Consider the following 26,999-nt stretch of genomic DNA (forward strand, 5'->3'; position numbering starts at 1 on the left):
GGCTGGAGGGAGCTTGAACTTGGGTGCTGAGAGCCACGGCTTTGGGGATGTGGGGGCAGCTAGCCCAGCCCAGAGCTAAAGCCAAAAGAGGGTTTTCAGTTTGCTGCCTTGAACTGAACAGGAGCCAAGACGCTAGGAAAATAAAACCTGTGTTAAGCTTTGGAGTACAGAAAGAAGGTCCCAGCTTCATTGAAGCTCAGAGAAGATGAGAGAGGTTGGAGATGGGTGGGGGCGACTGGGGTGGAGCTGCAGGCAGCTTCAGGAGGTGAGGAGGTAACTTGGGGTGGGTGAGGCAACCATGCACAGGATGGAGAGCCGGGGGAGGGAGGGTAAGCCTGGACGCCTCTGTGGGGCGGGTGCCGGGACAGGCCAGCCGTCGGAGCAGTAGGCAGGCCGGCCCGCAGGGAAGGGCAGATGTGGGGCTGAGGCTCTGGGCACAGAACCCTCCCTGCGGCCAGTGGAGGGTTCAGGGAAGCTTGGAGTCGGTGCGGGGTGGGGGTGCGTGGTCGTGTTCAGAAGTGGTTGTGTGCTGTTAGTCAGAAGCTGTTGTCAGACCCATTGATCCTCCCTGCCTCTGGCTCCTCCTCATCTGAACAGAGGCAGGTGCGGGTACCCTTCCAGGACTTTCTCTGTGCATGTAGAACGATGGGGTCTGCTTTGTGTTTTTCGCACGTGTCCATCAGCAGCAGGCCAGGTGCCCATGCTGTAGCAAGTTTGTCTCTGGGACCCCCAGGGGCTGCTGTGCAGCCCCCAGGTCCTTCCCTCACCTGGGAGTGTTCTCATCTCTCCCTGTGGGGACTCAGGCAGGGGAGGTCACCCAGGGAGGAGACACCCCCTCACAAAGCCCCAGCCCACCCTACGACCACTCAGGTCGAGCTGTCCGAAGGGCAGGCCCTGTGCCAGCTGGGGAGTGAAGCTCAGGGTGGAGTCACCCTAGGGCAGAGCCGAGACACATCCTGCTTCCCTGTTCATGCTGCACAGGAGAGTTTCAGCACTTGTCTTGGCTCGAGACTAGGGGGCCGGATACAGAGACGCCCGGAATGATGTTTTGGCTCTATAGGCCATTTGTTTCTGGTGCCAGAACAGAGTGTCTAATGCCACTGTCAGGTGAAAGGCTGACCGTTGGAGGTACCCCTCTTGTCACGGGGAAGGTGGGGAGGCCCCTGGCTGGTCCACACTGAGGCTGCGGGCCCCAGTTCCCGTGAGCTTCGTTAGTATTTGAACACTGACAAACAGCAGGTGTGGTCGTGGCTACAGGGCCTGGCCCACTTCTTGAGCAGTCTGCCCGCATCGGATACTCTGGGACTTGAGGTGTCCCTTGAGCGGTCCAAGGGTCTAGACGGCACTGGGTGCCCGAAGTGCTGACCGTCCACACCAGGAGCAGCCTTTGTTTCCATGCCAAAGTGAATGTGGGAGCAAAGTGGTGTGGGGGCCTCACTGCACACAGGCCTGGGTGCTGCCTGAGACCCCTGGCCTGGCTGTGAGGGCAGGTGGCTGGTGGCTCTGTGGGCGACTCCTGCAGACACGTGCTGCACCAGGACAAGGCTTTAGGTCATCCAGTGTGTTGCTCCTTTGCAGTCTGGGAAGAACAGTTTTCCCAACAGCTGGGAGAGGCTGCCAAGCCCTGCGTCCCTAGCATCTGCCCTTGTGGAAGCTTCTCTGAGTCGTTCTGGGGCCTCTAAGCCAGCTCTTGCCAAGCCTTGGCTAAGGACGGAAGTCCTACAGGGGAAGACTCACTCTTCATGGGAAACCAGGGGTGGGGCTGGTTAAAACCATTATGCCCCATGTGGGCCTGATGTGGGCTTCCTGTGGGCCCACGTGGGTCCCCTGTAGGCCTCCTGTGGGCCGTAAGTGGGCCCCTTGTGGGTCCCATGTGGGCCCTCTGTGGGTCCTGTGTGGCCTTCGTGCCCTTGTGTTGCTGCCTTGTAGCCTGCTGGCTCTGTAGGCAGGAACTCGATGTATACACTAGCACAGTACGGGTTGAGCAGGGCTGGGTGGAGGCTTGTTCATCAGAATCTGTCTGCGTGGTGGGTGTTGAGGGCAGGACCCAGGCCAGGGCACAGACACGGGGGAGGAGATTCAAGTGGCCACCTGAGGATGGACAAGGGCTCTGGTGTGAGTATGGACTGGTTAGCCACACGATGCCTGCTCAGCTGTGGTTCTGCACTGAGCCGGACAGTGTGGCCTCAGTGTGGAGGGACCCGAATCTGGTTGGTTTGTGTTTAAAGGTCCACCCTAAGGGCTGGGAGCTGTCTGTATTCTGGTCATCTCAGGGCCTGTGTTCAGCGAGGGCATGGAAGGCTGGGGGCTATCCGTGCTCCATCTCCTCGGGCTGTGTCCGGTGAGGGTGTGGAGGTCTCAGTGGGCTGGTATCGCTCTCTGGCTCTGAGCACCGTGTCCTGGTGGCCGATGGCTTTGACCCTGGGTTCCCGGGAAGGTCGGTCTGGGGCCCTGATCGCAGGCCCAGGCTCTGTCTAGCACTCCTGACCAGGCAGCTCCTGGGGCTGGCTGGCGTGTTCTCTTTCCTGTGAGCTCTGAATGCAGAGCTCTAGCTGCACTAGGAGGTGCCAGGCAGGCACAGAGAAGCCTTTTGAAAGAACCTGCTACTGTGAGGCTGCAGGGACCTGGCAGAGTGATTAGTCCCATGTCCCAGGGTCATCTCTAGGGGACTGCTACGGCCCAGAGGACGCTACAACCACAGGAATCTGACTAGGAAACGTGCACTCATCTGGTGCCCTGCATGCTCACAGAGCCCAGGACCCTCCTCCCTTCGTGCCTCAGAGCCCCCAGAGGGCCTTGTGCTCTCAGTTGGGGTCCATCACAGGACACAGACCAGCAAAAACACTTCAAAGTTCCCACTGAGAATCAGTCAGTCTGGATTGCTGGCCTTTTTTGGTTTTATTAGCACATTAGAGACCCCAACAGAATATCACCTCCCTTTTTATCAAGTCAGCCTCATAGAACACAACAGAATGAGCAAAAATAAGTGCAACTCAATTTGAGCTAGGTTTCTGAGCCCAGTGGGCACAGCTCTTCCCCAAGGAGCCTTTGTCCCCGTCCCCAAATGCAGGAGGCAGCATCTTGCCTTCCACAGCGAGAGTGCTAGGAATGACTGTGTGGCGGGCACCCTCCAGGGAGTATGGGGTGTGCAGGGAATTGTGCTCCAGGCGACGGGGCCGTGGGCCGGAGCACAGACACCCTCCGTGCTAGTGTGGCCTTGCTGAGTGACCTTGGGGACACCTGAGCCGTCCTTGCCCATCCCACGTTTGCCTGCTTGGCTCCCTGGGATGCCACTGGGTAAGCTGGGTGTAGCAGCCCCTCCCAGGCAACTCATCTGCCCTCCAGGTGGGCACTGACTGTCAGTGCCAGACACTAAAGTCACTGCCCATCTGTCTTAGCACAGACAGCCTCTGGGGAGCACAGGGCCTGGCAGCATTAGTCATGGTGCAATAAGAGGCCTCGCCCTGCCCCAGTGGACCTGGAATACCAGATGAGGCAGCAGCGATACAGAGAATCAGGGTCGGCCCTGCCTCCCACCTCTCTAGATAGGATCCCTCAGATTTCCTCACCACACTTGCCACTGGCCTGTTCAGGGCAGCTGTCCAGGATCTGGGATTGGCCTCAAACCTGCAAAACAATGTATCTTTTTGCACTTGGAAAACTGCCCATGGGCCTCCCTCTGGGCAGAGCTAGGCTCTGCTCCATTGAGAGCTCTCCTGGCTGACTCTTAGTGGGTTTCCTGCCTCAACCAGCGGGGCTCCCAGAAACCTTACATTTGAAAGCCAAGCAGTGTGCTTTGCTTTTTTTTTTTTTTCTCCTTTCTCTCTCTCTCTCTTTTGTTTTTTGAATATGCTTCTAGAGACACACACACTTCTACCTGAAGCTTGGGGCTTGGCCCTGCACCTCCGCCCCTCGGCGAAGCTCGTGTGAACCTCCACACTGACTTGGGGGCCGCCCAGTTAGCCCAGGAGGCTGGTCCCTTCTCTCTGAACTGCTGGCCTTTGCTCCTCCTCACACACTGATGACTTTTGCTTAGAGTGTGGTGGCTTGTCCCCCATGTGTGCTGTCCTGCCTAACCCTGTGGTCTTGTGTCATTTCTTCTTCCCTTGCAGGGTCTGCCTTGAAGCGTCTCTGTCTAGGCAAAGAGCACAGCAGTCGTAATTATCGGGTTTTTTACCCCTTGTCCGCTTCCATCGCATGGGCTTTATTGTCGCTAGTGTGCATCAGGGTTTCCGCAACTAGACCGGGAGCCAAGGGCCCAGCGGGTGGCCGGGCGTGGGCCTGCTCTGCGCCCACCCTTCACAGGTGCTGCTTGGCCTCCGCCTGGCGAGATAGCCGCCCTCGGGCGCCCTTTTGAGTCTCCATGGCTCCTAGAGTTTGTGCATTCTTGCCAGTTCACATCTAACAGGCTGTCCTTCTCCGGAACATCCACATATTACCAATCATTAATTGGCTCCTTTTCCAAAACCGTAGGAATGAGTATTTCCTTGAAGTGCTAAAGATGAGTGCCCCTCACAGAGGAGAGATGCCAGGACAAAATGGGTATCAGTTTACCTGGGCCGCCCACTGCTCTCATCTCATGCCTTTTTTTTTTTTTTTTAATTTATCTGTTTTTCTTTTCTGGCTGAAATGTTCATGTAGAAATAGCAGCGTGTGTAAAATCTCATCACTAATGTTTAACTGTTTGTGTCTGTGCTGTTTCATTGCTAGCCTCTAAAGTAAACTACATATTGCAATGGCTTGTTTGAAGAGATGGTCATTAGGTTATTTATTTAATGCAGAAAATTTAAAAATTGGTTTATCCAAAATTGCCAATAAGAAATTATGTGCTGGGGAAGGAAAGGGACACAATTCAAAAATATTTAAAAGTCCTGTTTTGGTCATTAAAAAAGATCTTTGAGTGAAGTGGCGAAGTGCGCTCACCTTTGTCCAGCTCCACCTAAGCCACAGCCCCAGGCCTTCCCGGGCAGCCGGGCCTCCCAGTTCCTCCTGTGATAGGCATCAGCCCCTCCGTTGGCACCAAGCTTGTAGACCCATGTCGGAAGGCTCTGGGTATTTGTATCCTTTATTGTTATTACACACTCTGGTGAGGAGAGGCGTGATTTCTGTGTCTTAAATTCCAAATCACCAAGTCATTATCATTCACGGAAACATCAGCAATCCAGCCTATTGCAAGCATTTTCCCTTTGCTGGAAGGATAGCAGCAGCTGCTAAGCATTCTGCCTAAAGTATTGTTGAACCACCTCTGAATCCTCATATTAGAGCTGAGAGTGCAGAAGCGTGAGGAATTTGCCCCCAGTCTGTGTCCAGCTGCACCAGGAGTTTTCTAAACTCTCTCACATGGGGGTCTGGTGGTCCTGGGCAGTGTGGGCACAGAGGATGCTGAGTGAGGCTGCCAGCAGCTGGGATCCTGTCCCCTGGCTGATGAGATGGGTGATGGCTGCCTGGCAATGCCCAGTCCCCTGAGGTTGCTCCACTGTGTCTAAAACTGCATGGACCCCCCCAATGCAGACCATCTCCTGAAGCAAGGTGTTGCCTGGCTTAAGCGAGACCACTGTATGAATGACTGCAGCCAGCCAGTGGTGCTGGCGTGTGGTGTCACCAACCCTGGCCTGTGTGTGCTCTCTAGGGTCCTCCACCAGCAGCCTGGTCCCGGGCCCTGAGCCGGGCCCCCAACCTGCCCTGCACATCCAGGCGCAGGTGAACAACAGCAACAACAAGAAAGGCACCTTCACGGACGACCTGCACAAGTTGGTGGATGAGTGGACAAGCAAGACAGTTGGGCCCACACAGCTGAAGCCGTCACTCAACCAGTTGAAGCAGACGCAGAAGTTGCATGACATGGAGGCCATGGCAGGCTGGCCCCCGGCCTCTGGCGAGGCACGGGCTGTAAGTGGGACACGGGGTGGGGGGTGGGGGGGCGGGGCGGGGCTTGCCCAGAGTCGAAGACACAGAATGGGAATGAAGCTGTGACTCCAGATCTCAGCAGAACCTCTGAGCAGCAGGCCTTAGCCCAGTGTTGGACAGTGTCTAGGTGGGACTGGCCAGCAGCTTGCAGGTGTGGCCTCATCCTGGTGAGCCCACCTCAACCTGTCTTCCACCAGAGCCCAAGCTGGCAAAGTGGGTGGGGTCTGCACGACATACCCAGGGGACACCCCTTATTGAGTTTTAGCTCAGGTGCCCCAGACCACGTGGGGCAGAAGTGAGGAGCTGCTGTCTTAGGTTTTGTTGTGTGAATTGTTCCTGTATTAGGACCACTGACTTCAAAGCCTACTTGAAGGAGTATTCCCTCTTTTTCAGTCTCCTGGAGGAGTTTGTGCAAGATTATGTTATTTTTTCCTGAAATGTTTAGCAAAGTTCACTGGTGAAGCCATCTGGGCCAGGAGGGTTTTGTTTTTCTTTTTAACTTTTAATTTTTTATTGGAGTATAGTTGATTAACAATGTTGTCTTAGTTTCAGGTGTACATCAAAGTGATTCAGTTATACATATACATGTATCTATTCTTTTTCAAATTCTTTTCCCATTTAGGTTGTCACATAATGTTAAGCAGAGTTCCCTGTGCTATATAGTGGGTTCTTGTTGATTATCCATTTTAAATATAGCAGTGTGTACATGTCAATCCCAAACTCCCTATTCCTCCCGGACCCTTCTCCCTGGTAACCATAAGTTCAGTTCTCTAAGTCTGTGAATCTGTTTCTGTTTTGTAAATAAGTTCATTTGTATCATTTTTTATTTTAGATTCCACATATAAGTGGTATTGTATGATATTTGTCTTTCTCTGTCTAACTTACTTCACTCAGTATGACAATCTCTAGGTCCATCCATGTTGCTGCAAATGGCATTATTTCATTCTTCTTAATGGCTGGGTAATATTCTGTTGTATATATGTACCACATCTTCTTTATCCATTCCTCTGTTGATGGACATGTAGATTGCTTCCATGTCTTAGCTATTGTAAAAAGTGCTGCAGTGAATATTGGGGTGCATGTATCCTTTTGGACCATGTTTTTCTCCGGATATATGCCCAGGAGTGGGATTGCTCCCCTATGATCTTTTACTTCAAAAAGTTTCAAACATACAAAAGATTGAAAATTCTTCAGTGAACTCTCAGGTACCTTCTACCTATGAGCTATGATTGACATTTTGCTGTTACATATTTATCACCCATGTCTACATCCCTTGAGGGTAAGGTTTCCATTTTGGATTTAATTTCTTTTACAGTTTTAGTACCATTTGGGTTTTCTATTTCTTCTTTCTGTTAAATACTGCTTTTCTAACAATTTGATACACTTCTAAATTTATCTGAGTTTTCCAATTAATTGGTATAAAGTTGTTTATAATATTTTCTCTTCACAGTTTGCAGGATTTGCAGTGATGATTTTTCATTCTGATATTGGTGATTTCTCTGAATTTATATATTTTATTCGCCTTTTCAAAGAGCTCATCACTTTGATGGTAATTCTTTATTGTATATTTCATTAGCTTCTTCCTTTTATTTCTTCTCTTCTATCTTTGGGTTACTTTTTTGTTCTAGAAAGTTTCTTGAGATGTGTAGTGCATTGATTTTGAGCCTTTCTTCTTTTATAATACAGACATTCAGGCTATAAAATTCCTTCTAGTGGTATTAGCTGCATTCCAAAGGTTTTGATATGTAGCATTTTCTTTAACCTCTGATCAAAATATTTTATAATTTCCGTGGTGATTTGAGGTAATATAGTTATTAATTTCCTCATGAGCTTTTTGATAGTGGTTTTCTGGGGATTTTTTAAGCCTAATTGCACTGTGATAAGAGAACAGATTTTGTGTGTTTCCAGTTCTTTAAAACTTGCTGGGACTGGATTTTTGACCCAAGCTGTCAACCACTGCTCCACAGGTGCTTGAGGTCATCCTCTTTCATTCCCTCTCACGTCCACACTCCCAGTCTGAACTTTTGTTCCTCTTCTGTAGTAACCTCCTGACACTGCACCTCCATGAGTTTAACTCTTCAAATCTATTCTCCATTATTCTGGGACAGAACTGAGAATTCATAACACAGCCCCAAGGCCCTGCAGGTTCTGCACCTCAAGCCCTGGGCAGGCTAGTCTCTACTCTTCTGTCCAGACTCCACCACATCAGCTCTCAGTATCTGTGCTGGGCCAGGCCCTGTCGGTCAGCTCTGCTAATTCTGTTGTTCAGATGTCTGGGATTCTTTTTCTTTTCTTTTCAGAAAAGCCCCATTTGTTTATTTTTGTTTTTATTTACATTACTTTAGGAGGTGGGTCAAAAAGGATCTTGCTGTGATTTATGTCATAGAGTGTTCTGCCTGTTTTCCTCTAAGAGTTTGATAGTGTCTGGCCTTACATTTAGGTCTTTAATCCATTTTGAGTTTATTTTTTTGTATGGTGCTAGGAAGTGTTCTAATGTCATTCTTTTACATGTAGCTGTCCAGTTTTCCCAGCACCACTTACTGAAGAGGCTGTCTTTTCTCCATTGTATATTCTTCCCTCCTTTGTCAAAGATAAAGTGACCATATGTGTGTGGGTTTATCTCTGGGCTTTCTATCCTGTTCCATTGATCTATATTTCTGTTTTTGTTCCAGTACCATACTGTCTTGATTACTGTAGCTTTGTAGTATAGTCTGAAGTCAGGGAGCCTGGATTCCTCCAGCTCTTTCTTTCTCAAGATTGCTTTGACTATTCGGGGTCTTTCGTGTTTCCATACAAATTGTAAAATTTCTTGTTCTACTTCTGTGAAAAATGCCACTGGTAATTTGATAGGGGTTGCATTGAATCTGTAGATTGCTTTGGGTAGCAGAGTCATTTTCACAATGTTGATTCTTCCAATCCAAGAACATGGTATATCTCTGCATCTGTTTGTATCATCTTTTTAAAAAATTAATTAATTAATTTTTTAACATGTTTATTGGAGTATAATTGCTTAACAATGGTGTGTTAGTTTCTGCTTTATAACAAAGTGAATCAGCTATAGATATACATATATCCCCATTTCTCCTCCCTCTTGCATTTCCCTCCCAGCCCCCCATCCCACCCCTCTAGGTGGACTGTTAGTATCATCTTTGATTTCTTTCATCAGTGTCTTGAAAGACTTTCCTTCCTTTTAAATGCTGAGTCATAGTCCATTGTACGTACATACCACATTTTGTTTTATCCGTTCATCCGTTGATGACACTTGGGTTGCTTCTACCTTTTAACTGTTGTGCATAATGCTACTATGAACATGGGTATATAGATATCTCTTTGAGTCTTTGCTTTCAGTTCTTTAGGGTATATACCCAGAAGTGGAATCACTAGATCATATGGTAATTCTAGTTTTAATTTTTTGAGGAATCACCAAACTACTTTCCAGAGCAGCTGCACCATTTTACATCCCCACCAACAGTACACAAGGGCTCCAGTTTCTCCACATCCTCTCTAATACTTTCTATTTTCTGATTTTTTTCATGGTAGCCATCTTGATAGGTGTGAGGTGGTTTGCATTTCCCTAATGATCAGTGATGTTGAGCATCTTTTCATGAGCTTATTGGCCATTTGTATGTCTTCTTTGGAAAAATAATTCAAGCCTTTTGCCTATTTTTTAAATATAAACAACAGATATTTATTTCTCACAGTCCTGGAGGCTGGACGTCTGACATGAGGATGTCAGCATGCAAGGGTGAGGGCCTCTTCCAGGTTGCAGACTTCTCATTGTATCCTCACATGGTGGAAGGGGTTTTTGCCCATTTTTTCATTGAGTTGTTTCTTTTTTTGTTGTTGACTTGGAGGAATTCTCTCTATATTCTGGATATTAATCGCTTTTCAGATATGTGATTTCCAAAAATAATTCCCATTCTGTGAGTTACCTTTTTACTCGGTTGATAATGTCTTTTGATGCATAAAGCTTTTTCATTTTTATGAATTCCAGTTTATTTTTTCTTTTGTTGCCTATGTCATTGGATTTGGCAATGATTTATTGCCAAATCCAACGTTATAAAGCTTTCCCCCCATGTTTCCTTCTAAGTGTCTCTAAAGATGCTAAGAGTTTAATGATTGTAGCTCTTATGTTTAGGCCTTTTATCCATTTTGAGTTAATTTTTATATATGGTGTTTGGTAAGAGACCATGTTTATTCTTTTGCATGTTGATATCTAGTTGTCCCAGCAGTATTTGTTGAAAAAAACTGTCCTTTTCCCATTGAATGGTCTCGGCACCCTTTTTGAAAATCAATTGGTCATATATGCAAAGGTTTATTTCTGGATTTTCTATTCTATTCCGTTGGTGTACAGTCTGTCATGTTGCTAATATTACACTGTTTTGATTTCTGTAGCTTTGCAGTAAGTTCTGAAGTCAAGAAGTATGAGTCTTCCAACTTTGTTCTTTTTTAGGACCGTTTTGCTTATTGGGATCCCTTGAGAATCCAAACGAGTTTTAGGATGAGTTTTTCTATTTTTTGAAAAAATGCCATTGAGACTTTGATAGGGGTACATCAAATCTCTATAGATTGGCTTTGGGTGGTATTGACATATTAACAATATTAAGTCTTCAAATCCACGAACATGGGATGTCTTCCCATTTACTTATGTCTTCTTTAATTTCTTTTGGCAATGTTTTGCCGTTTTCAGTGTGTAAGTCTTTCAACTCCTTAGTTTAATTATTCCTAAGTATTTTATTCTTTTTTGTGCTTAAATGTAATTGTTCTCTTAATTTTCTTTTCAGATTGTTCATTGCTAGTGTATAAAAATACAACTGGGACTTCCCTGGCAGTCCAGTGGTTAAAACTCCATGCTTCCAATGCAGAGGATGCAGGTTTGATCCCTGGTTGGAGAACTAGGATCCCACATGCCACGTGGAGCAGCCAAAAAAAAAAAAAAAAATGCCACTGATTTTGATGTGTTGATTTTCTACCCTGCAACTTTGCTGAATTCATAAATTAGTTCTAGCAGTTTGTGTGTGTGTGTGTGTGTGTGTGTGTGTGTGTGTGTGTGTGTGTTCTTTAGGGTTATCTGCATATAAGAAATGTTATTCTGAACAGAGATACTTTTACTTCTTCCTTTCCAGTTTGGGTGCCTTTTATTTCCTTTTCTTGCCTAATTTCTCTGGGTAGAACTTCAAGTACTATATTGAATAGAAATGGAAAAAGTGGGCATCTCTGTCTTGATCTTAAAGGAAAAATGTTCAGTCTTTCACCATTGAGTGTGATGTTAACAAGGGTTTCTTCATATATGGCCTTTACCATACTGAGAAAATTCTATTTTATTTCTAGTATGTTGAGTGCTGTTGTCATGAAAGAGTGTTGGATTTTGTCAAATGGTTTTTCTGCATTAATTAAGATGATCATATTTTTTAACTCTTCATTCTATTTTTTTTTACATCTTTATTGGAGTATAATTGCTTTACAATGGTGTGTTAGTTTCTGCTTTATAACAAAGTGAATCAGTTATACATATACATATGTTCCCATATCTCTTCCCTCTTGCGTCTCTCTCCCTCCCACCCTCCCTATCCCACCCCTCTAGGTGGTCACAAAGCACTGAGTTGATCTCCCTGTGCTATGCGGCTGCTTCCCACTAGCTATCTATTTTACGTTTGGTAGTGTATATATGTCCATGCCACTCTCTCACTTTGTCACAGCTTACCCTTCCCCCTTCCCATATCCTCAAGTCCATTCTCTAGTAGGTCTATGTCTTTATTCCCATCTTACCCCTAGGTTCTTCATGACATTTTGTTTTCTTAGATTCCATATATATGTGTTAGCATACGGTATTTGTCTTTGTCTTTCTGACTTATTTCACTCTGTATGACAGACTCTAGGTCTATCCACCTCATTACAAATAGCTCAATTTCGTTTCTTTTTATGGCTGAGTAATGTTCCATTGTATATATGTGCCACATCTTCTTTATCCATTCATCCAATGATGGACACTTAGGTTGTTTCCATCTCCTGGCTATTGTAAATAGAGCTGCAATGAACATTTTGGTACATGACTCTTTTTGAATTATGGTTTTCTTAACTCTTCATTCCATTAATGGTGTGTTACATTGATTGATTTTCATATATTAAACCATCCTTGCAGGGTTGCACCTGGTCATGGTGTATACTCCTTCTAATATGCTATTGAATCCAGTTTGCTAATGTTTTACTGAAGATTTCTACATCAGTATTTATCACAGGTATTTGTAATTTTTTTTCTTATGATGTCTTTATCTGGCTTTGATACCAGAGTGATGTTCGCTACATAGAATGAGTTAGGAAGTGTTCCCACCTCTTCAACTTTTTGGAAGAGTTTGAGAAATATTGGTGTTAATTCTTCTTTAAATGGTACAATTCACCATGGAAGCCGTCTGGTCCTGGGCTTTTCTTTGTTGAGAGGTTTTTTATTAATAATTCAATCTCACTACTTGTTACAGGTCTATTCAGATTTTCTATTTCCTCTTGAGTCAGTTTTGGAAGTTTGTGTGTTTCTAGGAATTTGTCTATTTCATCTGAGTTATCCAGTTTGGTAGCTAAAGACTTTGCCAATTTTTGATCTTTTTAAAACACCAACTTTTGGTTTTGTTGATTTTCCTTTATTGTTTTTCTATTTTGTATTTTGTTTATCTCAGTTTATTATGGTATACAGTTAAGTTATTGGCTTAAGATCTTTCTTCTTTTTTAATGTAGACATCTGCAGTTATAAATTTCCCTCTGGACACTTCTTTTGCTATATGTAATAGATTTTAGTATCTTGTGTTTTCCTTTTCATTTGTTCTAAGGTGTTTTCTGATTTCCCTGTGACTACGTCTTTGGCTATTTGGTTGTTTGAGTGCATTGTTTACTTTCTACATATATGCCAGTTTTCTAGTTTAATTTTTTTTTTAATTTCATTCATTGTGTTAGAAAAGATACTTTGTATCATTTTAATCTTTTAAAATTGTTTTGTGGACTAACATATGGCCTGTTTTGGAGAATGTTCCCTGTGCACTTTAAAAGAATGTGTCTTTGTTTTGTGCCACCCTCAGTCTATCAATAGTGATGCTATCAGCTAGAAATGCTTGGGAGCACTCACCTGGGCCTGGGTTCCCCTGTCAGAACCAGTCATATGGCTGGACCAACTCTCGTGGTTCTTAATATGATTGCAAGATTCTTCAGCAATAATCATCAGTAAACTGTGGAAAGGACAAGCTTTATTACTTACCGGTCTGGAGGGGAGGGTTACATGACACACCTGGGGCTACATAGTGAGGTGGCAAGGAGGGAGAGAGAAAGAGAGAGGGTGAGAGAAACAGACAGGCAGGCCTGGGGTTCTGCTTTTATTGGAGTTTCACTAGTTCATTCCTTATTTGTGAACTTAAAATGTAAGAGTGGGAATTAAAGTGCAAGAAGAAAAGAAAAAGGCAAATAGCCAAATGGTCAGTTATTTAAAATCAATCAGAGATCTCTAAATTACAGGAGCTCGGATGGGGGTGGGTGAAGGGGATGGTAGGTCTTTATCTAGTTGTGTGGCTGGCAGTGTTATTATTTGAGATGGCTTCTTTGAAGTGGGTGCCTCAGGAAATCAAAGCTTAAGTCAGGCACTTGCATTACAAAAAAAAAAAAGAAAGAAAAGCTACTTGTCAGGGCTTACACTGCAGAATTCTGCTCTCATTGGGTGAAATGTTTTGTAAATGTTTGTTAAGCCTAATGGGCTTGTGATGTTCAGGTCCTCTCCTTACTTATCTTGTATCTGGTTGTCCTATCCTTCATTGAAAGTGAAGTATTAAAGTTTGCAACTATATTGCTATGATTTATGTCAAAGAGTGTTCTGCCTATGTTTTCCTCTAGGAGATTTATGGTTTTCAGTCTTATTTAAGTCATTAATTCATTTTTAGTTTATTTTTATATATGGTGTTAGAGAATGTTCTAATTTTATTCTTTTACAGGTAGCTGTGCAGTTTGCCCAGAACCACTTATTGAAGAGACTATCTTTTCTCCATTATATGTTTTTGCCTCCTTTCTGCTAGATTAATTGACTATAGATGTGTAGGTTTATTTGTGGATGTCCTATCCTATTCCATCGATCTATATTTCTGTTTTTGTGCCAGTACCATACTGTTTTGATGACTGTAGTTTTGTAGTATAGTCTGAAGTCAGGGAGCCTGATTCCTCCAGCTCCATTTTTCTTTCTCAAGATTGCTTCAGCTAATCAGGGTCTTTTGTGTTTCCATGCACATTTTTAAATTTTTTGTTCTAGCTCTGTGAAAAATGCCACTGGTAGTTTGATAGGGATTGCACTGAATCTGTAGATTGCCTTGGGCAGTATAGTCATTTTGACAATATTGATTCTTCCCATCCAAGAACATGGTATATCTTTCTATCTGTTTGTGTCATCTTCGATTTCTTTCATCAGTGTCTTATAGTTTTCGGAGTACAGGTCTTTTGTCTCCTTACGTAGGTTTATTCCTAGGTATTTTATTCTTTTTGATGTGATGGCAAATGGGATTGTTTCCTTAATTTCTCTTTCTGATCTTTCATTGTTAGTGTATAGAAATGCAACAGATTTCTTTGTATTCATTTTGTATCCTACAAATTTACCAGAATCATTGACGAGCTCTAGTAGTTTTCTGGTAGCACCTTTAGGATTTTCTATGTATAGTATCATGTCATCTCCAAACAGTGACAGTTTTACTTCCTCTTTTCCAATATGGAGACCTTTGATTTCTTTTTCTTCTCTGATTGATGTGGCTAGGACTTCCAAAACTATGTTGAATAAAAGTGGCGAGAGTGGACATCCTTGTCTTGTTCTTCATCTTTGAGGAAATGCTTTCAGTTTTTCACCATTGAGAATGATGTTGGCTGTGGGTTTGTCATATATGGCCTTTATTATGTTGAGGTAGGTGCCCTCTATTCTCACTTTCTGGAGAGGTTTTATCATAAGTGGGTGTTGAATTTTGTCAAAAGCTTTTTCTGCATCTATTGAGATGATCATATGGTTTTTATTCTTTAATATGTTAATGTGGTGTATCACACTGATTGATTTGCAGATATTGAAAAGTTCTTGCATCCCTGGGATAAATGCTACTTGATCATGGTGTATGATCCTTTTAATGTGTTGTTGGATTTGGTTTGCTAGTATTTTGTTGAGGGTTTTTGCATCTGTATTCATCAGTGATACTGTTCTGTAATTTTCTTTTTTTGTAATATCTTTGTCTGGTTTTGGTATCAGGGTGATGGTGGCCTCAGAGAATGAGTTTAGAAGTGTTCCTTACTCTGCGACTTTTTGGAATAGTTTCAGGATAGGTGTTCACTCTTCTCTAAATGTTTGAAAGAATTCACCTATGAAGCCCTCTGGTCCTGGACTTTTGTTTGTTTGGAGTTTTTTAAATCACAGATTCAATTTCAGTACTTGTAATTGGTCTGTTCGTATGTTCAGTTGCTTCCAGGTTCAGTCTTGGGAGATTGTACCTTTCTAAGAATTTGTCCATTTCTTTTAGGTTGTAGTAGTAGTAGTAGTCTGTTATGGTCCTTTTTATTTCTGTGGTATTGGTTGTAACTTCTCCTTTTTCATTTCTAATTTCATTTCTAATTTTATTTGATTTGGGCTTTCTCCCTTTTATTCTTGATGAGTCTTGCTAAAGTTTTATCAATTTTCTTTATCTTTTCAAAGAACCAGGATTTAGTTTCATTGATCTTTTCTATTGTTTTCTTTGTCTCTGTTTCATTTATTTCTGCTCTGATCTTTATGATTTCTTTCCTTCTACTAACTTTGGGTTTTGTTCTTTTTTCTCTAGTTGCTTTAGGTGTAACTTTACGTTGTTTATTTTAGATTTTTCTTATTTCCTGAGGTAAGCTTGTATCTCTATAAACTTCCCTCTTAGAACTGCTTTTGCTGTGTCCCAGAGGTTTCAGATCGTCATGATTCTGTTTTCATTTAGCTCTAGGTATTTTTTGATTTCCCCTTTGCTTTCTTCAGTAGTCCATTGGTTATTTAGTAACATATTGTTTAGCCTCCATGTGTTTGTATTTTTTGCAGTTTTTTTTCTTGTAGTTGATTTCTAATCTCATAGCGTTGTGGTTGGAAAAGATGCTTGAAATGATTTCAGTTTTCTTAAATTTAGCAAGGGTTGTTTTGTGGCCCAGGATGTCATCTATCCTGGAGAATGTTCCATGTGCACTTGAGAAGAATGTGTATTCTGCTGCTTTTGGATGGAATGTTCTGTAAATATCAATTAAGTCCATTTGGTCTAATGTGTCATTTAAGGCCTGTGTTTCCTTAGTGATTTTCTGTCCGGATGATCTGCCCATTGATGAAAGTGGGGTGTTAAAGTCACCAGCTATTATTGTGTTACTGTCAATTTTTTCTTTTATGGATGTTAGCATTTCCCTTATATACTGAAGTGCTCCTATGTTAGGTGCATATATGTTAACAACTGTTATATCTTTTTGGCTTGATCCCTTGATCATTAGGTATTGTCCTTCCTTGTCTTTTTTTTTTTTTTCTTCCTTGTCTTTTGTAACAGTGTTTATTTTAAAGTCTATTTTGTCTCACATGAGTATTGATACTCCAGCTTTCTTTTCATTTACATTTGCATGGAATACTTTTTTCCATCCCCTCACTTTTAGTTTGTATGTGTCTCTATAGCTTAAGTGGGTCTCTTATAAACAGCATATATACAGGTCTTATTTTTGTATCCATTCAGCCAGTCTGTATCTTTCAGTTGGAGCATTTAATCCTTTTACATTTAAGGTAATTATCAATACATATGTTCTTATTGCCCTTTTATTAATTGTTTTGGGTTTGTTTTTGTAGGTCTTTTTCTTCCTTTCCTATGTTTTTCTCTTCTCTTGTGATTTGATGACTCTGTACTGTTGTATTTGGATTCCTTTTTCTTATGTGTGTGTATATCTATTATACATTTTTGGTTTGTGGTTACCATGAGGTTTTGATACAGCAGTATACACACACACACACATATATGTACACACACACAATTGTTTTCAGCTGCTGAGCTCTTAATTTCAAATGTATTTCAAATATCCTGCATTTGTACTCTCTTCCTCTCACAATTATGGGTTTAGAGATCCTATTTGTGTGTGGATGATTTCTTACCTTTACTGTATGTTTGCCTTTCCTGGTGAGCTTTCCCATTTTGTAATTTTCTTGTTTCCAGTTGTGGCCTTTTCTTTTCCACCTAGAGAAGTTCCTTTAGCATTTGTTGTGAAACTGGTTTGGTGGTGCTGAATGCTTTTACCTGTTGCTTGTCTGTAAAGCTTTTTATTTCTCCGTTGAATCTGAATGAGCACCTTGCTGGGTCGAATATTCTTTCCCTTTCTTCATTTAAATCGTGCCACTCCCTTTTGGCCTGCAGAGTTTCTGCTGAAAAAATCAACTGATTAAAAAAAAAAAAATCAACTGATAACCGTAAGGGGATTCCCTTGTACATTATTTGTTGCTTATTCCTTGTTGCTTTTAATATTTTCTCTTTGTCTTTAATGTTTGTCAATTTGATTACTGTGTCTTGGCATGTTCCTGCTTTGGTTAATCCTGCCTGGGACTCTCTGCATTTCCTGGACTTAAGTGAGTGTTTTCTTTCTCATGTTAGGGAATTTTTCAGCTATTATCTCTTCAAATATTTTCTCAGGCCCTTTCTCTCTCTCCTCTCCTTTTGGGACCCCTGTAATGTGAATGTTGGTGAATTTAATTTTGTCCCAGGGGTCTCTTAAACTGTCTTCATTTCTTTTCATTCTTCTTTCTTTATTCTGTTCTGCAGCAGTGATTTCCCCCTTTCTGTCTTCCAGCTCACTTATTCGTTCTTCTGCATCATTTATTCTGCTATTGATTCCTTCTGGTATATTTTTCATTTCAATTATTGTATTCTTCAACTCTGGTTGTTCTCTATATTTTCTAATTCTTTATTAAAAATTTCTTGTATTTTCTCACACTGTGCATCCATTCTTTTTCTGAGATCTTGGATCATCTTTACTATCATTATGCTGAATTCTTTCTCTGGTAGATTGCCTGTCTCTACTTTGCTTAGTTGTTCTTTGGGGTTTTATCTTGTTTGTCTGGAACAAATTCCTGTATTTGCAGACTCAGTTCTGCAGGCTGCCTGATTGTAGTAGTCTTGTTTCTGGTGTCTGCCCCGGTGGGTGAGGCTGGTATAGATGCTTGTGCAGGTCTCCTAGTGGGAGGGTCTGGTGCCTGCCTACTGGTGGGTGGAGCTGGATCTTGGCACTTTGGTGGGCCGATGGGCAGAACCGTGTTAAGGGATGTGTCTAGAGGTGGCTGTGGGCTCAAGAAGTCTTTAGGCAGCCTGTCTGCTGATGGGTAGGGCTGTTGTTTGGCCTGAGGCGTCCCAGTACTGGAGACTACAGGCTGTTGGGTGGGGCCAGGTCTTGGTGCTGATGACCCAAGCAAGATGTCTGCCTCCTTGAGAGTTCATGTAGCTGCACACTCCCTGAAATCTCCACCACCCATGTCCACATCCCAAGGGAGAGCCACAGCCACAACCCCCTCCCCAGGAGATCCTCCAAGACCAGCAGGTAGGTCCAGCCTAGGCTCCTGTGAAGTCACTGCCTTTGCCCTGGGTCCCAGTACATGCGAGACCTTGTGTGCACCCTCCAAGAGTGGAGTCTCCACTTCCCCTAGTCCTGTGGAGCTCCTGCAATCAAGCCTTCCTGGCCTTCAAAGCCAAATGTCTCTGGGGCTCCTCCCTCTGATGTCAGACCCCCAGCTGGGGAACCTAACGTGGAGCTCAGAACTCTAACTCCTGTGGGAGAACTTCTGCAATATAATAGTTCTCCAGTTGGTGGATCGCCCACCCAGGGTAATGGGATTTGATTATATTGTGAGTGTGCCCCTTACGATCTTGTTGTGGTTCCTTCTTTATATCTTTGGATGTAGAATATCTCTTTTAGCAGCTTCCAGTCTTTTTTATCGATGGCTGTTCAGCGGTTAGTTGTGGTTTTGTTGTGAGGTAAGCCCAAGCTCCTTCCACTGTACCATCTTGGATCATCTCTCAGGAGTTTATTTTCCCATCATTTCACTTTCTTTTTCTTTTTTTAAAGAATTTTTAATTGAAATACAGTTGATTTAAACTATTTTATTAGTTTCACGTGTACAACATAGTTATTCAGTATTTTTATAGATGTACATCATTAAAGTTATTATAAAATGTTGGCTGTATTCCCTGTGCTGTATAATATATCCTCGTAGCTTATTTATTTTATACCTATTAGTTTGTACCTCTTAATCCCCTACCACTATCTTGCCCCTCCCTCCCTCCAGCTTCCCACTGGTAACCACTAGTTTGTTTTCTGTATATCTGTGAATCTATATGTTTTGTTATATTCGTTTATTTTATTTTTTAGATTCCACATATAACTGATCATATACAATATTTTTCTTTCTCTGATTTATTTTACTAAGCATAATACTCTCCAGGTCCATCCATGTTGATGCAAATGGCAAAATTTCATTTTTTATGGCTGAGTAATATTCCATTATATATGTAACCCACATTTTCTTTATCCATTCATCTGTTGCTTAGGTTGTTTCCATATCTTGGCTATTGTACATGAAGCTGCTGTGATCACTTTATCTTTTCAAATTAGTGTTTTCATTTTTTATGGATATATACCCAGGAAAGGAATTGCTGGATCATATGGTGGTTCTATTTTCAGGTTTTTGAAGAACCTCCATAATGTTTTCCATAGTGGCTGCAATTTGCATTCCCATCCACAGTGTACTAGGGTAACCTTTTCTCCATATCCTTGCCAACATTTGTTATTGGTGGTCTTTTTGATGATAGCTATTCTGACAGGTGTGAGGTGATACTTCATTGTGGTTTTGATTTACATTTCTCTGATTACCAATGTTGAGAATCTTTTGATGTGCCCTTTGGCCATGTGTATGTCTTCTTTGAGAAATATCTATTCAAGTCTTCTGCCCATTTTTTAATCAGGTTATTTGTTTTTTTGATATTGAATTATATGAGCAGTTTATGTATTTTGGATATTAACCCCTTATCAGTCATATCATTTGCAAATATTTTCTCACTTTCAATAATAGGTTGTCTTTTCTTTTTGCCAAAGGTTTCTTTAGCTGTGCAAAAGCTTTTAAGTTTAATTAGGTCCCATGTTTGTTTTTGCTTTTGTTTCATTTGCCTTAGGAGACAGAGCCAAAAAAATATTCCTTTGATTTATGTCAAAGAGTGTTCTGCCTAAATTTTCCTCAAGTAGTTTTATGGGTTTCAGTCTTATTTAAGATATTAATTCATTTCGAGTTTATTTTTTTATATGGTGTTAGAGAATGTTCTAATTTTATTCTTTTACATGTAGTTGTCCAGTTTTCCCAGCACCACTTACTGAAGAGACTACCTTTTCCCCATTGTATATTCTTGCCTCCTTTGTTGTAGATTAATTGACCATAAGTTTATGGGTTTTGGGAGGGGCTGTTCATTCTGTTCCATTATGTATGTTTCTGTGTTTGTGTCAGTACCATGCTCTTTTGATTGCTGTACCTATGTAGTATAATGTGAAGTTGGGGAGTGTGATACCTCCAGCTTTGTTCTTTTTTCTCAAGATTGGTTTGGTAATTGGGAGCCTTTTTGGTTCCATATAAATTTTAGAATTATTTGTTCTAGTTTTGTGGAAAATGTCATGGGTAATTTGATAGGGATTGAATTAAATCTGTAGATTGCTTTGGGTAGTATGGCCATTTTAACAGTATTAATTCTTCCAATCCAGGAACATGGAATATCTTTTCTATTTGTTTGTATCATCTTAAATATCCTTCATCAATGTTTTAGAGTCTTCAGGTTATAGATCTTTCACCTCCTTGGTTAAGTTTATTCCTAGGTATTTTATTCTCTTTGATGCAATTTTAAATACGATTGTTTTATTGTTTTCTCTTTCTGATAGTTGATTATTAGTGTTTAGAAAACCAATAGATTTCTGTATGTCAATCTTGTATCCTGCAACTTTACTGAATTCATTTATTAGTTCTCATAGTTTTTTGATGGAACTTCAGAATTTTCTGAGTATAACATCATGTCATCTGCAAATAGTGACATTTTTACTTCTTCCTTTCCAATTTGGATGCCTTTTATTTCTTTTTCTTGTCTGACTGCTGTGGCTAGGACTTCCAGTACTACTTCTCAGTGGCGAGAGTGGGCATCCTTGTTTTGTTCCTGATTTTAGAGGAAAAGTTTTGGCTTTTCACTGTTGAGCGTGATGTTAGCTGTGGGTTTGTCATAAATGGCCTTTATTATGTTGAAATATGTTTCCTCTATACCAACTTTGATGCAAGTCTTTATCATGAATGGAAGTTGAATTTTGTCAAATGCTTTTTCTGTGTCTATTGAAATGATAATGTGATTTTTATCCTTCCTTTTGTTAATGTGGTGTATCACACTGATTGACTTGTGGATATTGAACTGTCCTTGAATCTGTGGAATAAATACCACTTGATCATGGTGTATTATCCTTTTTATATATTATTGAATTTGGTTTGCCAATATTTTTTGAGGATTTTTGCATCTATATTCATCACAGATATTGACTAGTAATTTTCTTTTCTCTGTAATGTCTTTTTCTAGATTTGGTATCAGTGTAATGGTGGCCTCGTAGAATGAATTTGGGGGTGTTCCCTCCTTCATTTTGTTGGAATAGTTTGTTACACTACGTATTAGCTCTTCTGTAACAATAGTTTGTTACACTAGGTATTGGCTCTTCACTAGGTATTACTTGTGCTAACTTGGGCTTTGTTCTTTTTCTAATTCATTTAGATGGAGGATAGGTTGTTTATCTGAGATTTTTCTTGTATGCTCAGGTATGCATGTATTATTATAATCTTCCCTCTTATATTTGCTTCTGCTGCGTCCTGTAGATTGTGCAAAGTTGCGTTTTTTTTCATCTGTCTCGTTTTTTTCTGATTTCCTCTTTGATTTTTTCATTCATCTGTTGTTTCTTTTATTAACATGTCGTTTAGTCTCCATGTGTTTGTGTTTTTCTCATTTTTCTTCCAGTACTTGGTTTCTAGTTTCATACTGTTATGGTTGAAAAAAAAAGCTTGATGTAATTTCAGTTCTCTTCTATTTATTGAGACTTGTTTTTTGGCCTGGCATGTGATCTATCCTAGAGAACATTCCATGTGCACTTGAAAAGAATGTATATTCTGCTGTTTTTGGATGGAATGTCCTATATATATTTATTAAGTCCAATTTGTCTAATGTGTCACTTAAGACCAATATTTCATTATAGTCTCCAACTATTATTCTATTATTGTCAGTTTCTCCTTTTTATGTCTGTTAATATTTGCTTTCCATATTTAGTTGCACCTATATGAAGTGCATACATATTAATAAACGTATATTCTCTTCTTGTATTGATCACTATATCGTTATATAATATCCTTCTTTGTCTTTTTTGTAGACTTTTTTTTTAAAGTCTAATTTGCAAGGTATTAGTATTGCTACCAGCTCTCTTGTCGTTTTCATTTCCATGAAATAGCTCCTTCCATCTCTTCACTTTTAGTCTGTGTGTCTTTAATTCTAAAGAGAGTCTCTTGCACATAGATGGGTCTTGTTTTTTATCCAGTCATCCACTCTGTGTCATTTGATTGGAACATTTAGTCCATTGACATTTAAAGTAATTCTATATAGGTATGTACTTAACTGCCATTTGTTACTTGTTTTCTGGTTGTTTTTGTCATTCTATATTATTTTCTTCTTCTTTTAGTTTCTTCCCTTGTGGTTTGATTATTTTCTTTATCAAATCATGGCATGCTTGTGTTACTTTCTCCCTATTTTTGTGTATCTATTGTAGGATTTTGATTTGTGGTTACCTTGGGTTTCATATATGTTGACCTATGTATCTGCTTGTTTTAAACTGGTCGTTATTTAAGTTCAAACACATTCTAAAGGATCTACATTTTTTTACTCCCCTCCCATACATTTTGTGTATTTGATGTCATATTTTACATCTTCATGTTTATCCCTTAACTGTTGATTGTAGTTATAGTTTATTTTCCAATTTTTGTCTTTTAATCTTTGTACTAGCTTATGTTAAGTGATTGATCCACAGCCTTTGCTATATATTTGCCTTTACTTGTGGGGTTTTTCCTTTCCTATAAATCCTTACATCTTGTTGTAGCCTTTTTTTTCCCACTTGGAGAAGACCATTTAAGACTTCTTTTAGGGTTAGTTTAAGTATTGATGACTCTTTTCGTTATTTCTTATTTGAGAAGTTCTTTATCTCACTTCTAATTCTGAATGATAATCTTGCTGGGTAGATTGTCTTAGGTTGTAGATTCTTCCCTTTGAGCACTATAAATATGTCATGCCATTCCCTTCTGGCCTGCAAAGTTTATGCAGAAAAATCAGCTGATAGACTTATGGGTGTTCCTTTGTACATGACTCTTTGCTTTTCTCTTGCTACCTTTAAATTCTCTCCTTATCTCTAACTTTTACCATTTTAATTATGATACATCTTGGTCTGTGTCTCTTTCAGTTCATCTTGTTTGGGATACTCTGTGTACCTGGGTATCTGTTTCCTTCTCCAGGTTCAGGAAGTTTTCAGCCATAATTTCATCAAATACATTTTCAACTCTCTTCTCCTTCTGGAACCCTTATAATGTGAATGTTAGCATGGTTGATGTTGTCTCAGAGGTCCCTTAAACTGTTCTCATATTTTAAAAATTTGTTTCTCTTTTTACTGTTTTGATTGGGTGATTTCCATTATTCTATCTTCCAGATCACTTATGCATTCTTCTCTATTACGTATTACCGTCTGTTAATTCCTTCTAGTGTGTTTTTCATTTTAGTTATTTCATTCTTCAGTTCTGACTGGTTTTTATATTTTCTAGTTCTGTGTTAAAATTCTCTCTGTCATCATCTATTCTTTTCCCTAGTTCAGTTAGTATTCTTATTACTAATGCTTTGAACTCTTTATCTGGTAAATTTTCTCTCTTTCATTAGTTGTTTTTTCAGAGTTTTTTCTTTGTTTTTTCGTTTTAAAGACATTCCTTTGTTTTCTCATTTCGCTTAATGTTTTTTATCTCTATAAAATTACGTGAAACAGTTATCTATCTCGGTCTTGAAGGGTTGTACTTGTGTGGGAGCATCTCTATGCAGTCTGCATGTGTTCAGTAGTTTCGGTGCGAGAGCTGGATCTGAAGTGAGCATGGGTCATGTCTTCCCCCAGGATATGCTGTCTGGTATCAACTTGTTGGGTGGTGGGGCTGGGGATGGAGGGGTTAGAGCCAGAGCCATGTGTGAGCTGAAGCTTCTTCTATGCTGAGTGGTCATCACTGCCCTATCAGGGGTGGGGTCTCATCCCAAGGTGCTGAAGCAGGGGTGGGGTCCGAGCTGGCTCCTTTCCCACTAAGTGTGCTCTCTCCCCTCTCCCAGCAATGGCACTTTTGCTCCAGGGGGCACAGTGCTGGAGCAAAGGGCTGCAGTGGGCACCTGGTGTGGGCCAGGGTGTACACTGGGACAGTCGCAGAATGCTAGTCAGCTCCATACAGCTCCTGATCTGCTGCCTCTGTGAGTGCCAGCAAAGGCTGCCCTTGCCCCATTTATATGCAGTGTTGGGTCTGAGTCAGTTCCATCCCCAACTGCACACTTTCCTCAGCAATGGCAGCCTTCAACCTAGTGGGAAGCTCTTCAGAGGTAGATGAGCTGGATGCATGCTAAGTGGTTTCATGAAACCATCCGGAATTCTGGGGCAGTTTTAATCTCCATTCTACACCTCATTCCTGGGAGTAAGCAAGCTTGTGTCACGAGCCAGGTCTAGGTTTCTCACAGCCCTCCTCGAAGTCCTATTAGTTTTCAAACCAGTAAGAAGACTTGTCTCCTTCTGGAACCCCTGTAATGTGAATGTCAGCATGTTGGACTCCAGGGCTGGGGTACCCAATATGTGGTTCAAACCACTCAGTCCCCAGGGAGGATCTCCTAGTGGTGATATCCCCCTCCTCTTCTGTGGGCCTGGATCCCAACCTGATAGCTCTTTTCCCTTCTTATCTGACTCGTGTGGATCTTTCTTTTACAGCTTTTGTTTTAGAAGAATATTTCTGTCCATTTCCAGTTTGTTTTCAGAGAGAATTGCTCCACTTTATGGATGTATTTTTGATGTGTTCTTGGGGGGAAGTGAGCTCAGCACCTTCCTACTCTGCCATCTTTTTTTTTTTTTTTTACGGTACGCAGGCCTCTCACTGTTGTGGCCTCTCCCGTTGCGGAGCACAGGCTCCGGACGCGCAGGCTCAGCGGCCATGGCTCACGGGCCTAGCCGCTCCGCGGCATGTGGGATCTTCCCGGACTGGGGCACGAACCTGCATCCCCTGCATCGGCAGGCGGACTCTAAACCACTGTGCCACCTGGGAAGCCCCTACTCTGCCATCTTGATCTCCTCTCCTCCATCCTTTTACTTTCAATCTCTTTGTGTGTTTGTATCTAAAGTGTGTGTTTTGTAGGTAGCATATAGATTAATTATGCTTTTTTATCCACTCTGCCAATCTTTGCCTATTAATTGGAGAGTTCAATCCATTTACATTTAAAGTAATTATGGTTAATAAAGGACTTATGCTGGTTTAACTATTTTTTTTTTCTGTATGTCCTACAGGTTTTTATCCCCTCCCCCCCCCCTTTTTTTTACTTTTCTGCATACGTTTTTGTTAATTTCTTATTGGTTACCTTAGGGATTACAATTAAAATCTTAACCTTATAACAACCTAGTTTGAGTAATACCAACTTTGTTTCAACACTCTCCTCATATATGTCTCCATCCCTCCTCCTTTGTGTTGTTTTTGCACAGATTGCATCTTTATACATTGTGTGCCCATTCACATAGATTTATAATTATTATCTAATGCATTCTTTTAAATCATATAGGGGAAAAAAGGAATTAAAACCAAAAGTATAATAGTGTTGGCTTACGTATTTAGCTGTGTAGTTGCTTTCTTTATTTCGTCTCATGGCTTTGAGTTACTGTCTATTATCCTTTCATTTCAGCCTGAAATGAAAGTTCTTCTTTTAGCATTTCTTGTGGGGCATATCTTTTAGTAACAACCTGCCTTAGTTTTTGTTTATCCAGAAGTCTTAATTTCTCCTTCATCGTGAAGGTTCATTTTGCTGGATGTAGAATCTTGGTTGACAGTCTTCTCTTTCTCTACTTCAAGTATTTTTTCCTGTCCTTCACTTTCTCTTCTCCCTGATAGGCTCTGTATACTTTTCTTTTCTTCATTCTTTTTTTTTTTCTTTCTGTTTCTCAGACTTGATAATTTCAATTCTGTGGTCTCAAGTTTGCTGATTCTTTATTCTTCTTGCTCAAATCTGCTTTTGAGCTTCTCTAGTGGAATTTTAATTTCAGTTATTATACCTTTTAGCTCTAATATTTCAGCTCTAATATTTGGTTCCTTTTATAACTTGTGTCACTTTATTGATATTCTCATGTTGTTGATGAATCATTTTCCTGGTTTTCTTTTTGTCCATGGTTTCCTTTAACTCTTTGAACATATTTAAAGCAGTTGATTTAAAGTCTTTATTTTGTAAGTGCAGTGTTTAGACTTCTTCAGGAACATTTTCTATTAATGAAAATTAATATGGATCATACTTTTCATTTTCTGTATGGATCATACTTTTCATTTTCTTTGTAAAGATTTTGTGATTTCTTGTTGAAAACTGGACATCTGAATGTTATAAGTGATAACTCTGGAAAACAGATTCTCCCCTTCCCCAGCATTTGCTGGTTTTGTTTGCTGAAGCCTTAGCTAGTGGTTACTTTCTTTTTTCAAATTATATTCCATTATAGGTTATTACAAGATATTGGGTGTAATTCCCTGTGTTATACAGTAAATCCTTGTTGCTTATCTATTTTATGTATAGTTTGTTAATACTTCTAATTTGTCCCTTCCCAAGAATTTCTTGATTTTTCTAGGTCTTTAATAGTTCCACCTACATTTTAGAAACAACTTGTATATTCCTACAAAATAGCCTTATGGGACTTTGATTCCAATTGTATTGCATCTCTTAAGCATCTGGGTAAGATTTGACACATTAACAGTAGTGAGT

At 41.0% G+C, this 26,999-nt stretch overlaps 1 protein-coding gene across 1 annotated transcript in view; it reads left to right on the forward strand.

The window, feature by feature from the left end:
• Nucleotides 1–26,999, forward strand: part of WNK2 (WNK lysine deficient protein kinase 2) — a 155,712-nt gene that overhangs the window by 124,258 nt on the left and 4,455 nt on the right. Inside the window, exons 27-28 of the mRNA XM_079925504.1 lie at nt 4,113–4,157; nt 5,630–5,889. Of these exons, the coding sequence (XP_079781630.1) occupies nt 4,113–4,157; nt 5,630–5,889 (305 nt within the window). The remainder of the gene's footprint in view (nt 1–4,112; nt 4,158–5,629; nt 5,890–26,999) is intronic.

This window comes from Stenella coeruleoalba, assembly GCF_951394435.1.
Source record: "Stenella coeruleoalba genome assembly, chromosome: 7".
Lineage (NCBI taxonomy): Eukaryota > Metazoa > Chordata > Mammalia > Artiodactyla > Delphinidae > Stenella > Stenella coeruleoalba.